The following is an 18,052-nucleotide window of genomic DNA, read 5'->3' on the forward strand; positions in this document are numbered from 1 at the left end:
TGTTTTTTTGATATTGATTTTTAAGATTATCTTCCTTTTTGTGATTATCCCTTTCCACAGAGTAGCAAAATAAATTTTGCTTTTTGGAAGCACAGGAATGATGTTGCCAAACATCAAACATGCATTACAAACCTCCAAACTTAACATGCAAACATTCCCAAACACAGATGTGCATATGTACACACATACACATGTATCCAATTTTTCACATGCCTGTTTTCAGCAGTTCTTTGCTTTGAGTTATAAAAACAGGAGAAAAGACAACAAGAAGGCCAGGGATGAGATATAAGGGTCCCCTTGACTTGAATTACAGTGAGAACATTTCATAACTTTAATGCAATGCTAGTTTCTACACAAACAAAAATACCTTCTTGCTTTCCCCTGAGATCTTGCCACGTCAGAAGAAAATAATTGACGAGTTCCCTGATGTGAAGGCAACCTCAGTCAGAAAACAAAAACAGAGAGCCCGGGAGCTATGGGAGTGTTGTAAAAAAGAGCTCAGAGCATCACAGAGCATTTTAATAATGAGTCTTTTCTTAATGAGAAATCAGTTTTCCCTGTAGACGGGTCTCTTTCTTATCATTTAATATTTTTTTTAGTTAAGATACACATTATCAACATTTAATAGAAAATATAAACCTTTGTTTTAACACCAGATCATGTTTTTCTTTTTCAGCTTGCAGTCTGTCCATACTTAAAATTGTCTTCAGTTAACTATAACTTAAAGTATAATGATAAATTTTATAACACACAGACCAACCAAATAAATAAATAAAAACCTTATCTGCATGAACACTTAAAAATGAATTGCATTAAATAGTTTGCAACGTTTGCCACTGAACCTGCATTAACGACGACAGTGGGGCTTCCGGCCTTAGTCAAACGGTTTGGCACGTACAGTATGGTTGGGTTGTGATTTTGGCACTTTCTTGTATCTTGCGAATAGTATGCCATACAGACCCGTTTGCCACTGAACCTGCATTAACGACGACAGTGGGGCCTCCAGCCTTAGTCAAACGGGTTGGCACGTATGGTCGGGTTGCGATTTTGGCACTTTCATGTGTCTTGTGAATAGTATACCATACAGACCCGTTTGCCACTGAACCTGCATTAACAACGACAGTGGGGCCTCCAGCCTTAGTCAAACGGGTTGACACGTATGGTCAGGTTGCGATGTTTGCCGTTTTCTCGTGGTCTTGTAAATGGTATGCAATATAGACCCGTTTGCCACTAAACCTGCATTAACAACGACAGTGGGGCTTTAGGCCTTAGTCAAACGGGTCGTCAGGTTTAATTTTCTCTTAAAGATCGGAAGGTGACCTTTATTTACCATATATACCTTCGCTTTGGGCCCCCAACTTGCAAAATCCTCAACTGTGGATAATATAATTATGCCGCAATAGTTAGTCTGTCTGGAACTAAGCTTAAATTTAAACCACATCACTTTGTCACACTTATTTACTTATGAACGACCGCTATGCTAATATGATTTTGTTTTTCTCTCCCTGTCTCGTCCTCGACCCCGAGGACAATGAGACAAACAGACCCAGTTCCGGTAGATGTGAAAGTCGGAACACCTCTGATCTACTGGCCGTCCTTCAACGTGATGCCCAGCTGATGCCTGACCAACGATCACCGGCAGAACCTGCTTAATCTCCTCTAATATATTATATCTCCCAAGGGCTTTTCCCTTTTAGGACTTTTTTTACTTCCTCGGCTAAAAAGCCCGGGGTTTTTTTCTCCTAGGGGTTTTTTTACCCCGGGGAGGCAGCCTTTTTGGGCTTAACTTAGCTTTCTCTTCTAGACGTTACTTTAGTAATACGTTCACTTATAATGTCGAGTCATAGCCGCAGCAAATTTAACTGCTTATGCCATTGTGTATTTTGTTGAGCTATCTGTCGTTTTTCTGTGCTTTTCACTGCTTCTATTAATGTAAAGCTGCTTTGAATCAATTGACTTTTGTGAAAAGCGCTATATAAATAAAATTGAATTGAATTGAATATTGTATGTTAATGAGATTAAAATTACAAGTATTATAAATTATTATAAGTCAACTGTCAAATCTTTATTTGGCCATTGTTTACTTAATAATTTCAGTGAGACACAAATTCAATTTCAACTTCTCGTTATGTTTCTCCTAACTGCATTCTCTAAAAAAAAAAAAAACACTGGGACCCTTATCACTGGGACTGGTACCTTTCAGGTACAAAAGTGTACCTTTTGAAAAGGTACCACCACAGTGACAACTTTTGTACCTTCAAGACATCTGTGGGTGGTGTTTTCATTTTTTTTTATCTTTACAAACGTTTTAGCAGGTATTCATAGATGCATGAAGCATCCTAAAATGTTTTCATCAATTAATCAATATTTTGTTGCACACTTCACAATATAACAATGCATATGTTTTTAAGTGCACTTCAATGCAAGCATTCAGTGCTCTAATAAAAACAGTAAGAACACATAAGAACTGAATGCCTATCTCTGAGCAATGACGAGTGTTCCTAAATGGATGGAGCATCTTGGCCATGGGAGAAAACTGTTCCCAAGAGACCTCCCGAGAAAGAAGTATGGTTACACCATTAATTACTTTTATTACACAGTTCTGTGGAATACCTGAATCTGATTGGTTGTGGCAGTCTGCAGTGACACATTGTTACATGAAGTGGTCTTGTACATACACCCCAGCCTGACGTTGTCATACTCAATTCTAGTCAGAATTTGAGTCTGATACCGCTCCATTGAGCTAAAATTATGAGGCGTGTCTCAACCGAAAAATGCCTCTGCACTCAATTGGATAGACATACGACCAATCAGAGCAACGGAGTGTGACTTATGTTGAAATGGCGTCTTTAGCACCCTGACCGAACTGCTAGTAATTTCGCTACAATGATACTAACATCATTGTAATTATACTAAGTCTGAGTTAGTGAAGGTACACAGCAAATTTTCTGGTGTTACATTTCTGGTGTTATTTTTTTGGTGTTGCCCAGTGTTAAAACCGGAGTACATTTTTATCTGCAAGTGTAAAACTGCATCTAGAAAAGGAGTTCCTTTTCAGTGTTAAACTTTTAACTCTATAAGCAGTGCAATTCCCAGAATCCTTTACGGCTATTTTCAGTTGGGAAGCCACGAGGAGATGAGCGCGCTCTTCAACGGTACGTGTTGGCTTTTAATGAGTTGTGTGGTTAAAAATGAAATAATTTAACAATTTAACATATATTGTTTATATATGATTATATGCAAACAATCTGAATTTGTTTTACATATTTTAATAAAGTGGCTGCTGATTCTGAGTTCGCTTGATGAAGCACCACGTGCATCTCAGGTAAGCCTAATTTGCACGTGAATTACCTTCAAACATTACATTATACATAAGTCATTATCTTTTAAATAATTGTTGTGGATGTATTTGTACATATTTGTGATGTTACACATTGGTTGCAAGCATTTGGGGAAGATCGTTTTTGTAAATCACGGTGTATTTGTTTAATCCAGCAGTATTTTCCCTTGATAGTTTTAATTTTATAGTTTCAGTCTCTCAGTGGAGTTTTGTAAATGTGTTTAAACATATTGTCGTGGTTGACATGGCGGAGTTTTGTCCGAAAAGACGCGACTTCTCGAACAAGCCGCGTGTTCGAAGTGAAATGACGTTGTTCAAAAAGAAAATCCTTAACTTAACCTGTAAGTTAACTATGTTTAAAAGTCTGTCAAATCGCGTTAACGACGCAACAGACTTTGTTTGTATTTGCCGTGATAATTATCCGCAGAAGTTACATGTTTCGTGTATATAAACCTCTTTAGTTTATTGAATGCGCATCATGTGCACGCGCCACAACTGCGTATCATTTGCACGTTAAGGAGAGCTCTTTATTTATATCGGTTCTCCGCACTAAACCTGAGGAAAACGCGGATTATTAATGTATTTATATACACGAGCTTGTTTGTGTGACCACCACATGCACAAGGTAAGCCTAAATGAATTGGCACGTGGATTAGTTTCAAATATTACATTATATTTATACACGTATTTTTAATAAGGTCTGTGTTGTGAACACATCAGTAACGTTACTCATATGAAACAGTGGTTGCAAACATTTGCAAAAGATTGTTAAAGGTTTATTTTAAAGAGTAGCTAAGTCCTAAACCAACTTTTCTTTTAGTTAATGATCTGTAAGATTCGGGCTTTTCATTGATATTAGTAAGTTTTTTGACATTTGGATATAAATGGTGTAAAAACGTCTGAGTGCTGCCCTCTTCCGGTTGAACGGTGGCTACTGCAGTTGAATTTTCCTATTGAATGTTGGGTCCAAAAATTAACTCGTGACAAGCAGGTTCAAGCTCACCACGCCCTTGTTACGATCTTACCACACACTTGGTACGAGCTTAGTTCGTCCCCTCTATCTCTGTTGGGATCTGCCCACATTTCTTGCCATTTTCAGATATTGCCAGTGGGTGGAGTCAGGCTCTGACCAGGGGTTTAGTGTTTAATCAAACCATATTACCTGTTGATACAGTTTTACTTTTACAGTTGTAGTATCACAACGGGAGTTTTGTAAACGTATTTAAATACATTGAGGTATAGTATCGTGCAGCCAATTTCTCTGTCTTTGGCTAAATCTATGCGCCTTCTTTGAGGTGAACAGACGTTGTTCTCACTGAAAACCTTTGCGCTTTGTAAGCATATGGATAGCTTATGGAATACATTTCAGTTTTTGTATCAAAGTTAACACTTCCTAGGCGTTTTTACGAGTTTGTTTCCTGCAAAACGTGCTGGGGCTGGATGGCAACTTTTTTTAATAAAGCTGGCGGAGAAATAAAAAGTAGGCCTATTGCTTCATCAAACAAACCTTAGGAAACCATGTGTATTATTTGATCCTTAAACTTGCAAATATGTTATCTTCATTTATTTGTTTGTTTTTCTTTCAGTAACAATGCTCTTCAAAGTTTTATATGAAGGAAAGAAGAAATTGATTAAAGTTGATGGGGCAGATTACACCAGTTTAATGACTGAAGGTATTCATTTTAAATTAATTTAAATATTTTATTATCATGGTTGTTTTGTTGCTCATTTGTCTCTCTCATCTTATCCATAAAGTCAAGAGGAAATTTTCAATCAGTGACAAAGATCTGATACTACAAGATGATACTGGCGTGGAGGTGGATGAGGATGTATTCACTGACCTGCTGGAGGAGAGATCAGATGATATACTATGGAAAGTTGTTGACAAAGATTCTGGTAAGTGTGTCTGTGATATACAAACACCCTTAGCCATTTGATTTAATTATTGAAAAAAATGTTAGTTCATGGTGCATTAACTAATGTTAACAGTTTAAACGTTTGATTTTAATAATATTACTAAATTCCTAAATTAACATGAACAAAAATTAATAAATGCTGTATAAGTATTGATCGTTGTTAGTTTATGTTAGCTTTAGCATTAGCTAATGATAACAAATACAATCTTATTGTAAAGTAAATGTAGTTTTGTTGTTATTAAACACAATTTAATTATCCAAACATTTAATTTGGCTCATTAAATTTATTTAAAACTAGCATTTCATTAACTAAATGTAATTATTTTGTATATTTTTGTTGAAGTGTCAATTTATTTTGCTTCCAGAATGCCCAGTCCTCGATTCGTCCTGTAGCTCACAAACTGACACACTTTCACTGTCATCTGAGACTGACGACAGTGCCGGACCAAGCTCCAAGAGACCTCGTTTTGATGAGGCTTTTGAGGCAAAACAGGTAAAATTTACTAGCTAGATTTAGTTTTTTTATTTTTTGCATTTTTATATTATGAACACATTACAGCCAAAGTTTTTTTTTATATATAGTATATAAGAGGCATTTTAGAAGAAAATGCAGGAGGACCTGCCATTTTGGCTCAATATTCAGAACAAGGAAAATTACAGACTCAACCCGACGGCACTTAGTCAACATTGTGGTTGCGCACATTACAGGCAAAGAAGGGTAAGTCATAATTTAAACTTTTGTGAAAAAACTGGTTTAGTAGATTTTTCAAAATTTTTATTGTTTTTTTTCTAAGACGTGTCCCATCCAAAGAAACAAAAACCCGCTGTGCTTTAGGAATTGTAACACTGTTCCCATCACTAAAGGATCCATACTCAAGAACTGGATATGTGAGTACTTAACATTTTTATTTATTGTTAAGAAATACCTAATAGAAAAATCAAAATGGAATGTTTATGGTTTTAAACACTGTACTTTCTCATTGACACCCAGAATAGTGGCAAGTTAAGACATTTAATTTGATCTCTCTATTTAATTATTTTATTTTATCTTCCCTTTAATCTTTGTTTTTATGTAAAGGAACATTTTTATGACCCAAAGAGCAACCAAGGATACATATCTTGGCGGCTGAAAACCGTTTCGCGGCAAAGCGGACACCACAGCAAACAGGGTGCTAGGTCAAGTGGAACATCAGACAGTGACGGCAGTGGAGGGCCCACAGCTCGTAGAGAAACTTTGAATCACTCGGTACTGCAGTTGGAGGGTGACCAGTGCAAAGAAGCAATATCTTTCATGAATCATTGTGCAGAAAGGGACCAGATTTTTGAGAAGATGAAAGCAACGTTCAAACACAGGCAGCAGCTTATTCATGATGCAGAGAAGTCCAATACAGTGCTTTCAGTTTTTCCAAGATTTCTTGACACTAAAGGATTGGTAAGATACTATATATATATATAAGTTCAATGAGAAGAGAAACATTATCTCATGATAAAACTGTGGTGTCTAGGATCTCTCTTGTTTATAGGTTTTACTTCAATTTGTTACAGATACTTCAAGATTTTGACATCAAATTTGGAACAGAGACCGCTTCCAGACTTCTTGAACAGTGGGACAGTCTAAAGCCCAAGATTATAGCTGAAGCAAAAACACTTACTTCGACCTTGCATCTGAACAGCCTGATTTCAGCTGCCGAGTGTAAAGGACAAGATGATTCCGAATGCCAAGGTAATGTTTTTTGTAAAGATGATGACAAAACTTTGTCTGCTACTTGCATTTTGTCAATTTCTGTTAATTCCCCTTTTTTTGCAGGATGGGACAGTGAGATGTCCTCTGTTTTACTCCTGGCCTACCTTTTGCCACCTTCTGCTGGTGGTAGGAACAAATCCACAAAGATAAGCATCAGAGAGGCAGTGGACCATATTTTGCAGTTCCACAAGGTTGGCATGGACACATTTGTGAAACGTTATGGATCATGTGTTGGGTTATGTGTTTTCTGATTTTTTTTTCTCTCTCTCATTTCAGTCTTGCCGCAGTCTAGCTGAACACATTAAGAAGACTGAAGGCCTTCAACCACATCTCCTTGCAGTTGGCTCAGCGAAGAATGTCATCCATGATTTCTACGTCGTTCTGGATGGAAAACTTCTTCCATGTCAGGCAAAGTCTTCCCTTTCTGCTTTTGATGAACTTTTTAAAGCCTACTTTGTCTTTGGTGTGTCATATCCCCACTGCTTGAATGCAATGTATACATTCATCCAGACAACAATCTACAAGATAGATGTTGGTACAGTTCGTGAAACCCCTAGAGTTAAGGACCTACGAGCTAAACTTTTGAACTAGTTTCTAGTTGCAAAAATGTTTCGCTGCTTTGTTTGCAAACTGATACTGTCCAATGTCAATGACCTTGTTCGTCATTTGAAACTTATTCATGCTTACTATCCAGGAAAAAAACTGAACTTAAAATGTGCACAGAGCAATTGTAAACATAGCTTTATGACCTATGCTGGTTTTCGAAAACATTTGAGTAGTGTACATAGAAATGACTTTATAGACCAAATTGTGACTGAAAATCAAACTGACGGAGAGGATGAACAGATGGAGATAATGCCAGATTTAAGAAATGATCAAATTGTAACACAAAATCAAACTGACAGAGATAATGATCACATAATGTCAGATTTAAATATCGATGTTGAATCAACAGAGACTTTCAATGACAAAAGGATGGTTACTCAAACCCAAGAAATGTGTGCATCTATTATTGCTAGATTGCAAAACAGTGGAGTAGCAACTAGTGTTGTAACATCTGTAGTATCGGATATGGAAGAACTTGTCCATGAAATTCATTCAAATATCAAAAGTAATGTGATGAATCTGCTTCGTGCAGATGATATTGAAACAGCATCCAAAATAGATGATTGTTTTGATAATCTTGATAATCCATTCTCAAAACTGAGTACAGAAAACAAATGGAAAAAATACTTCAAAGAGAAATGGGCTGTTGTTGACCCTACAGAGATCAAATTAGGGGTAAGATATGATAGTAGACTGAATCGGGTGACACGGACGTATGATCAAATCCCTGTAACTGACAAATTCATTTACATTCCCCTGTTGGAAACCTTGCAGTTTATTTTTAGGAATTCTAAGATATGGACACACATGTCAAATTCAAGTAAGAGTAGCAATAGTGTCTATAAGGATTTTTGTGATGGAAGTTATTATAAAAACCACCCACTGTTCAGTAAACAACAAAATGCACTCCAGATACAGTTATTTTATGATGAATTTGAATCTGCTAATCCCCTGGGCTCCAAACATGGCATCCACAAAATCGGAGCCATTTACTTTATTCTCAGAAACTTCCCACCAAAACTGAATTCAAGTTTAATGAATATTCATTTATTGTCATTATTTCATGCACAAGATGTTAAGAATTATGGATTTGATGCCATTTTACAGCCCCTTGTTAAAGATTTAAAAGTACTTGAAAGTTCAGGAATTCAAGTTCCTTTCTCCAAAGAGCCCTTGTTTGGCACAATTGCCCAGGTTACAGGGGATAATTTAGGGATGCATACACTTCTTGGGTTTGTAGAATCCTTTAGTGGCCATTATTTCTGTCGGTTCTGTTTAATGGACAAGAAATCATCACAGTCTGTCTTCAGTGAAGATGACACTAATGTTGTATTACGAAACAAAGCTTTACAAGAACAGCACTATGCAGATTTGTTAGCTGACCCTACCATTACTACATCTTTTGGTGTTAAACGCACATGTCTGCTCAATGACTTGAAATATTTTCATATTTGTGACAATTACGCTCCGGATATAATGCATGATATCCTGGAGGGCGTTGGGCAATATGAAATAAAATTACTTCTTGAGTATCTATCTGGCATTATATCCAGACAAGACATATGTAACAGAGTTTATTCATTTAATTATGGATACTTGGAACGAAAAAATCGTCCGACTAGATTAAATCTAGACCAGGCAGGGAATGGTATTGGACTAAATGCCATTCAGACATTCTGTTTGATTCGGAATATTCCGTTAATATTTGGTGACATTGTTGATGAGGGAAATAAGCACTGGCATTTACTACTTCTGTTGTTGCAGATTATAAACATAGTGTTTTGTCCTGTAATCACAGAAGGAATGACCTACTATCTAAAACATCTTATTGTGGATCATCATTGTCTTTTTAAAGAGTTATATCCACACAAGAATTTAATTCCGAAACACCATTACATGTTACATTATCCGCGTTGCATACGCAAGATTGGTCCATTAGTACATGTATGGACCATGCGGTTCGAGGCTAAACATAAGTTTTTTAAAAACAGTGTAAAAAATTTTAAAAACATCACAAAGTCTCTTGCGTTAAAACATCAATATGCAATTGCTTACCACTGGGAAAGTTTGCCCTTTAAAAATGTTGAGTATGGGCCCTTAAAAACTCTAGAGCTTGAGGATTTGCCATACAGTGACATTATTCTTAACAAATATCCAAATTATTCAGATTGTGACATTACAGTAACTTCATGGTTAAAATATTCTGGAACTGAATATAATAGTGATCTACTGGTTTGCACTAAAATTGAGAAGGACCTACCAATTTTTAGTAAAATTGCTGAAATTGTTTTAATAGATGACCAAAACGTTTTGGTGACTAAAGACTTTGAAACTGTTGGTTTTGTGGAGCATCTTCATGCTTACCATGTTAGAGAACAGAATGTTTTTGGTCTGTTAAGAGTAGAGGATATTCCTTTTTTCAGACCATTTGATTTACAAGCATCCTACGGTTTTGAAGAACCGTATTTGTATGTTGTTCCAGTGCATTGTTTTGTAAGTGAAGATGTTTAATACTGCACTTTACATTTGTTGGAAAATGTTTCTATACCTGTAAAATGTAATAACAAATACAGTCCAATTGAATTGATACTTGAATGCTTTTAAGGGTGAAAGAGTAGTATTGTTATTTTTATAATGGTATGGTCATGCGTACAATGTTAAGAAAGAATATTAAAGAAAGTTTTTACATTTAAATGAGTTTAGCCATGAGTTGCAAACTTGTACTGAATTAAATTTGTTTTAAAATGTAGTTTACAGTGCAGTTTTACATATTGTTTTATGTTCTTGCACTTATTACTGATTATTCAGAAAAGGAAGTTCCTTTTGCATTCAATACCTGTCTTTAATGTATTCAATACATGTCTTTGAAATGATTACTGTTCTTTCAACAAACGACAAAAAAAAACACTTTCAGAAATAAAAAGAATTTTATATATGTTTGTTTCATCATTGTGTGCTTATCACATAAAATGAGTACATTAAAAGTAATTAATATCACTTAATTAACACACACAATTAATATTACTGCACGAGTAATTAATACTGCTGGTGTGTATTTAATCTTACAAGGGTGTTCATTTTAACACTAGTGGGAGAAGAAAACGCTTTAATGGGATATAAATACAATACTTTTGGATGCAAAAAATATCACTATTGGTGTGTATTTAATCTTACAATGGTGTACATTTTAACACTTTTCAGAGAAGATAACACCGACGGGATATACATACACTACTTTTGGGTAAAAAAAACTCTCTGTTGGTGTGCATTTAATCTTACATGGGTGTACATTTTAACACTAGTCGGAGAAGATAACACTTTAAAGGGTTATCCACAGACTGCTGTTGGATGTAAAAATAAACACTCTCGGTGTACAAATTTACTCTTGGAGTAGTGTACATATTTAACACTTTCAAAAGTGTTATTTTAACTCCAAAATGGAGGGAGTCATATATACACTTTTGAAGTGTTAAATTTGATTCAATTTGAGTAAAATGTACACTGGTGTTTTTGCTGTGTACATCAACACCTACTATGTTTACACCATTTCATTTATATCACAACATTAAGTATTTACTAAGTCATACAGTAAGACTATCTCTTACCATTTGTACGTTAGGTGAACTTCATCCACGACGATAGCTACCCATTACGTTGGCTTGAAAAATATCGGAGCCTAGCATGTCCCTCCACTTATTCAGCAGTCACGATTCCAGGCTTCCGAAAAGAAGCTGGCAACGACCGCTAATTATATCCATCTCGTCGTGCACGCCGAGTTGCATCACCGTGATACCCATTTCAGTTGCTTCTTTAACTTTGTCCTCCATAGCAAGGACGGCGAAAACATAAACAAATGCCTTGATCGCGTTTCTCTGTTCCTCTTTTTAAATCAATGCCCTGTCGATATCTTTTAGAACAGACTCAATGTCAGAATCCACACATCTGAATTCACCAGCGGCAGCCATTTCATTGTAAACAGATTGAACACACGCGCTCTTTGGTGACGTGGTTGATACGTTACTGTTGATCATCTGTCCATCATCGTATAAAGCCCGCCCTCACAATTTGATTCGTCGGCCGGTTTTGGTATTCGCATAGCAGCTCCTCAACGGTGAATCCCCAGACCGATCTTCCCGTTTTTCAAATTGTGGTGGGCGGGGCTAAGATCGGCTGGCACCCAGGCTACATACACCCTACATTGGGGTTGGGATTTATTTTGAGACAGACTGACTGTACATTATCCAAATTTATAGCTGTCAGGAAACCACATTTAAATAAAAAATGTTGCTAAAAATAGTATTCTGCAGTTTATTACTCAACAACTCTTTGTTTGGGGCAAGACCAATTAAAACTGTAAAGTTGTGCTTTTTTCACACGTGAAAATAAATGCTTCAACGTAGAATAAAAATTATAACTTTTTTATTATAAAAGATTATAAAATAATATATAAATGTCTAATGTATAAGGTAACAATATGTAAAAAGGTGCCCTATAATGCTTCCCTTTTAGTGGGTTTTAGACATTCTTAGTTTTACAAAATGCAACTTTAGCATGTCCTCTTCTCTTTGGCACAAACTGTCAAAGTTGGTCAAAGTTGGTGAAAGATAAAAAAGCAAAGATGGGGGGTGGAAAGGAGACACTGATAAAGAAAAGTGTGAAGAAAGATGGAGAAAACAAGAAAGAACAACTGTGCCAAACAAAGAGTGGCTGAACATTTTCCAATGTCCCGAGAAGAAAAGATCAACATTATCTGAGTTTTACATCAAGCAAATATTCTGTTTTATCAAATTGCTACGTGTTTTCATTGAAATGATGGTGGGAGCACCTGTGAGGAGAGAAGAAACGATATGGAAAGTTACTGGCCTAATGATAGCTGCTCATTCACAATTAGGAGAGCAGTGGTCAGTGGGTCTGCAAAGGATTTTAAACCAGATGTATTTATGACTTGTGGCTAGAGGCCTCGATGTGTGTACATACACCTTCAAACACACATATTTACATGCCATAAACACTCATCTTTATTATCAGTATCCTGCACAGAATCACATTACTCACTTTTTGCCCAAGGTGGGCCTTTCAGTTTAGCAGTCACTCCTCTCACTGAGTGCACCAGTGTTAGCACAATGACCACATGGTCCAATCAGGGCAGGATGACCAGGAAAGCGGTTGTGCGCTCAGAATGGTCCAGTTTTCTGGTACTGGGCAGCAGCGGGGAATAGTGAGGTGGTTTTGTGTATTTTCAGTATGTATTCATTACAGAGTCAAAGGGTTGCAGTTGGGCTACGCGATTGTGGCGCCAGCATGCGATTGTGGCAAGACGGCCTGACCACTCTGAAATCGCTGAGCTAACAGGCAGTGGGGCGGTGGCGCGGCAGACGGAGCAGACCAAGTTTACACTCACCACTGAGCTCACACACCTTATAATGATAGATCATGGCAGGCAAAAAAACCAAGCAACCCACCCACGGCAAATGTTTGCAAGGAAAGAAGTGAGAGCATGCGTCAAGCTGCCAAAAGAGTAGGCTGCTATGTTCTAGCACAAACTGACAAACTTCAAAACAAGACGAGCCACCTCGCCATCCTCAGAACAAAACTCCTACACAGATTGAGTGGGGAGATTGAGGGAGAAGGCGAGAGACACATATACACACACACAAATGGAAGCTATAGATCTGGAAAAAATGGCTTTGTAAGTTTCTTCAACATGCAAGAGAGTGTGTTCTTTGATGGCTGACGGTGTCTAATACCAGATAAACTTTGCACCTCTTCAACCTTTGGCTCCATTAAGCTTCTGTCATACTACAGAGTTTTTGCCATTCCATACCAGAAAAATCAGCGCATAAGTTTATCCCCTGCCTAGAACATACTGAAAATGCCCTGAAGGTAAGGTAAACGGCTTGTAGGGTTCAGCAATGAACAAAATCCTTTCTCATCTTTAAGCTGGAAACAAACAGACAAAAATCAATGCAGAGATGGTTTGTCAAGTTTTGCAAGAGAAACACTCGTAAGAAATCCCTTGATAATAGGCAATACTGTTGCGCTTTGGCAAACGCCATGTAATTTTGCTCCAGCCATAAAATCTACTCAAGGTGCAGGCATGTTTCTCTCAAAACAGTATACGTTTGGTTGCCTCACTGGGTCTTTGCTTAAAGTTGCCTTTTGAAGGCCAGTTGTTGTTTTTTATTTTTTTAAGATAATCGGGCTTCTTAGGAAGACTTCCCTGCAGTGGTGCTACCTCAGAGAGGGAACTTGGTCATGTCTCATTGGTTTCTTGGTAAAGAGTGGGTCACAGCAGCAAGGAGAGGGTGAGTGCACACAGGGAGAGGGAAGGAGGGATGAGAAAGCCAAGGGCAATGCCCTGGATCCTCTGTAGGGGGCAGTCTTTCCTTTAATCATCTGTGCAGGAAGGCCCTTAGGGTCTGCACTGGTGCTCAACAAGCCAGAAATACTGGAGGCAATAAAGAGGGTAAACAACAGGAAATAAAAATGAGCTGTCTTATTCAGTGCAATGAAGAAGTATTGCACTATGTTTAGCGTAACTCCAGCTAAGACGGTGAATTGTTTTTGTGTGTCTTTGTCATGGCAATGCATTGTATGACATTCATTCATTCATTCATTCATTCATTCCGTGAAGAACATTCAATTGTTATTGTAATTTTTAAATACATTTTATTTAACTTTTTAAGGACTTTTGCATTGAAACTCCTCAATTGTATTTTTTATCTTGGTCATTCTTGTACTTAACACAAGTGTTTTCACTAGTTACACTAACTTCTTATACTAACTAACTCATCACTAACGTATCACATACTACAGCTGTGTGTATATTGCATGCATTTAATACAACCGAAAGGTATCTTTTTCCATAATATGAGAATAAAAAAATCCTTGACATGGCCCATGTTTCAGACCTGCTCTGCGAGGGGGGAGGGAGTTGGCACACCTGATCCCCAAAATATCAATCTATCAGGGGAAGAATGACATTCTATCCTTGACTCAAGGTCCCAGAGCATCTTCCTCACCCTGACATGCAGATAAAAAGAGAGGAACCAAGTGTCTGCTAATCTATTGCTGTTAAAAGCCTCATTCTGACGCATTTTTTACTTGTGTTGCTGAAGTCACCGCTCAGAGGCTGTCATGGTGTTGCTGCCAAGTTTTGTGAGGGGAATAACACTTGCTGGCATGCCTTTTTAGAACTCTGAAACACCTGTCATTCTGTAAACCTGAAACAGAGAACATTTGGTTGGTCACATAGTTCATATGGAATGTGAATGTAAGATGCCAAAACTTAATGCCATGAAAAAGAAAAAAAGACTGAAAAGTTAACAAAGTGTAGAGACTGCACAGAACAGAATCATACAATTAGGTAAGCTACATGACTACTACACAAATAAGACAGTCAGGAAAAAAATAATCAGCATTTATATGGTAAAGAAATCAATGTCTTCAATAAAGTTTTGTTTAAAGAGTGTACAGACCCCATAATGTGAATTCTTAAACACCACCCTTTCCCTTTTAAGCATGATCACTGTATTATTAATCTTCCTCTATCAATTCTAGCAAAACATCAGTTACCTACTGAGTGGAACTTGGATGTGTGTTACCTGGGTCATCCTTCAAAAAAGGTGGAAATGCTTGTCCCTTGCTTTTGCAGACCCCTTAATCATTTAATTTGACCCAATAATCCCACAATGATATATATTTAATAAATATGGACTGTCCTTAAAATGATGAGAGCGTTTATTTATTTAATTTTCGCTTTTTTTCCCTTTTTTTTAAACTTTTTTTTAACTCATTCACCGCCAGCCTTTTTGAGCCTAATTTTGAAAAATTATTTTCTATAAATATGTAAACATACAAATTATATCAAATTAAAGAACACACCCTTTGCTTTCAAACAAACAATAAACAAACAAACAAACAAACAAAATGGGGAAAAAACGTTTCATTATATATTTACTTTTTCTACTTAATTTAACCACTGAAATATGGATATTTCTCTTCAAAAATACAACATTTTGAGCAAAAAGCTTAAAAATTGCGTTTTTGTAAAGGAATTTATGTTAGAGATCAGACTCAGAATGACTATCAAACATAAAGGCAGTTAAAATAAATCATTAAATCTTTTTTACTTCTGTTTTTGATAAATTTGGTTTGGTATTACACTTTCACTTTGAAATTCTTCTAGAAAGGCATATTTATTAGTTAAATATGAACTCATAAATGACGAGATAACTCGTCAATGGCGGTGAATGAGTTAATGTCTGGTCCTGAAAATTGCCCTGTCCCTTTGATCATACATGGAGTTTGAACTGTGTACTTATTATTTAAAACCATGTTTTTTATAAAGCAAATCTAATTTACATTTACCTTTAACCCTGTATGAATTTACTACAACACTGAAATGGTAAAAATACACTATCAAGATGAATAATATCAAATAAATATTTGTCCCCCAAATTTATGTCATTGGTGTTACCCTACCCAAAGCACTTTTATTTTGAAACAATGCATCAGCTCTTTGAAGTTTTTCATGGGTCAAGAGGTCAGTGAAAGACGTGCAGTGGAGGAAGGCAAAAGGTTTGTGAGATGTCTTACCTTATTTGTCTAAAATATCATGATATATCTAAGAATTTTGAGATAAGATTTTTTGGATGTCATTAGTGTTACTCTTTTTTATAGCTTGGAGTGTTAAGATCTTTACATAAAAATACATTATACCGAATAAGTATGTGATTGTTACATCTCTGATTAAATGGCACATGGTTAATGGCAGCCATTTTGTTAAAATATTAGTTTTTTTCTGTAAATTGTCATTGATGTTACCATCGTTGGTGTTAACGTCATAAGTGTTACTTCTCTAATGAGTACTTCCTAAGCACTATTCCTTTAACTGACCAACATAAAAGCATAAAAACAAAACGAGATGGAAATTTTTTTGAAAGTTTATAAGTTTAACATATTCATTATCTATTATTATATTCTAATTTTGTCATTGGTGTTACATTGTGTCATTGGTGTTAGAATGTTGGGGTAAAGAATGTTGAGGAGTTTTCAAAAGAAACCAAGAGCATCTTCTCATGGGCAAACATTGCATCCCTGCAGACTGAACTCATTGACTTGCAGGAAAATGTGGCTTTGCAGGAAGTGGACTGTGACACTTTTACCTTTTGGACTAAAATGGTCACAGCTAAAAATTTTCCCAACCTACAGAAGGTAGCCATCTATGTTCTTACCATGTTTGGTTCAACCTATCGGTGTGAAGCTGCATTCTCAGCAATGAATGTTGTAAAGAACTCATACCGCAGCAGCTTGACTAATGAACATTTATATCAGTGTCTCCGTCTAGCAACCACACCTTTTGTGCCACGGTTTAGGCATCTGATGGAAGACAAACAGTGCCACTTCTCTTAGGCTGCTCTGTATTTTGCACCTTGTTACGTTTGGCATAACGTATTCTCGTATTTCATGTTTATAAAAAATGCTGTTTTGCTCTTGTTATGAATGTACTTTAAATGCAAAATACACTTGTGGATCTACTTTAAAAGAAAATAAATTTTCAAACAATCTGTGTTGATTTGTTATATAAACAAATTATTTACATAAAGTTGCCGTGCTTAAATTTTTATGTAATAACCAGTTGTTCCAGACCTATGAAAATGATGAGAATTCAGATTTGGACCTTTGAATGTAAACTTTGACCCCTGTTATATATAAATGCAGGATAATGAATTTTATCACCATTGTTGCATACTCACGTGTCTAGGTAGATAATGAGCAGCTCTTGTAGACACATGATCTAAATGGTTGTGTATAGGTATGTGTGTGTGTGTGTGTGTGTGTGTATGGAATACCAGTATTTTTGTGACCTTGTGGGGACATTTTAAAGGTCCCCATGAGGAAACAAGCTTATAAATCAAACAGGATGATGTTTCTTGAAAATTTGAAGTTGCAGAAAGTTTTCTGTGATGGTTGGGGTTAGGGTTTGGGTTAGGGAATAGAATATACAGTTTGTACGGTATAAAATGCATGTCTATGAAATGTACCCACAAAACATGGAAACCAGAATGTGTTTGTGTGTTTCAACACTCATCTGGAGGAAAGCCTCTTTCTTTTCGTCTCTGTAAATCTCTCCCTCACATTTAGGGATGAAAACTGTTCCATGTCTTCTGCTGACCTATTTAGGTAATTGCACTCTTCATTAAAAGGCTCTCATCTGAAAGAGAAATTACACTTCTTCCGTTGGTATCTAGGTAGCGTAATCTCCCTCCGGCGAGCTAATTGCATGGCATGATAACCTCAGAGGCTGGGACTGTTTAATTTTTTATCTCTTTTCAAATAATTATGGATCAGAAGAGAGAGGTATTGATTTGATTCATTAACTTCCACACTTTGCTCCAAGGTTAATGATTACATGTATCCCAATTATACGGTAAAGATCCACTG

At 36.5% G+C, this 18,052-nt stretch overlaps 1 protein-coding gene across 1 annotated transcript; it reads left to right on the forward strand.

The window, feature by feature from the left end:
* The first annotated feature begins 1,463 nt into the window (after window positions 1–1,463).
* LOC141358912 (uncharacterized) lies at window positions 1,464–7,718 on the forward strand. Its single transcript, XM_073860842.1, has 11 exons — window positions 1,464–3,155; window positions 3,278–3,325; window positions 4,927–5,013; window positions 5,096–5,236; window positions 5,622–5,749; window positions 5,839–5,974; window positions 6,051–6,144; window positions 6,335–6,688; window positions 6,802–6,979; window positions 7,064–7,191; window positions 7,277–7,718. The coding sequence occupies exons 8-11, from the start codon at window positions 6,548–6,550 to the stop codon at window positions 7,589–7,591; spliced, it is 762 nt and encodes a 253-aa protein (XP_073716943.1). The 5' UTR covers window positions 1,464–3,155; window positions 3,278–3,325; window positions 4,927–5,013; window positions 5,096–5,236; window positions 5,622–5,749; window positions 5,839–5,974; window positions 6,051–6,144; window positions 6,335–6,547; the 3' UTR covers window positions 7,592–7,718.
* The last annotated feature ends 10,334 nt before the right edge of the window (window positions 7,719–18,052 follow it).

This window comes from Misgurnus anguillicaudatus, chromosome 22, assembly GCF_027580225.2.
Source record: "Misgurnus anguillicaudatus chromosome 22, ASM2758022v2, whole genome shotgun sequence".
Taxonomy (NCBI): Eukaryota; Metazoa; Chordata; class Actinopteri; order Cypriniformes; family Cobitidae; genus Misgurnus; species Misgurnus anguillicaudatus.

What these genes read in the sequence shown, in the direction of transcription:
- LOC141358912 (XM_073860842.1), top strand. Translation starts at nt 6,548, where the DNA reads ATGAATCATTGTGCAGAAAGGGACCAGATTTTTGAGAAGATGAAAGCA. An exon ending in TTCTTGACACTAAAGGATTG is followed by an intron (nt 6,689 to 6,801) that starts GTAAGATACTAT and finishes AATTTGTTACAG; the next exon opens with ATACTTCAAGATTTTGACAT. An exon ending in AGATGATTCCGAATGCCAAG is followed by an intron (nt 6,980 to 7,063) that starts GTAATGTTTTTT and finishes CTTTTTTTGCAG; the next exon opens with GATGGGACAGTGAGATGTCC.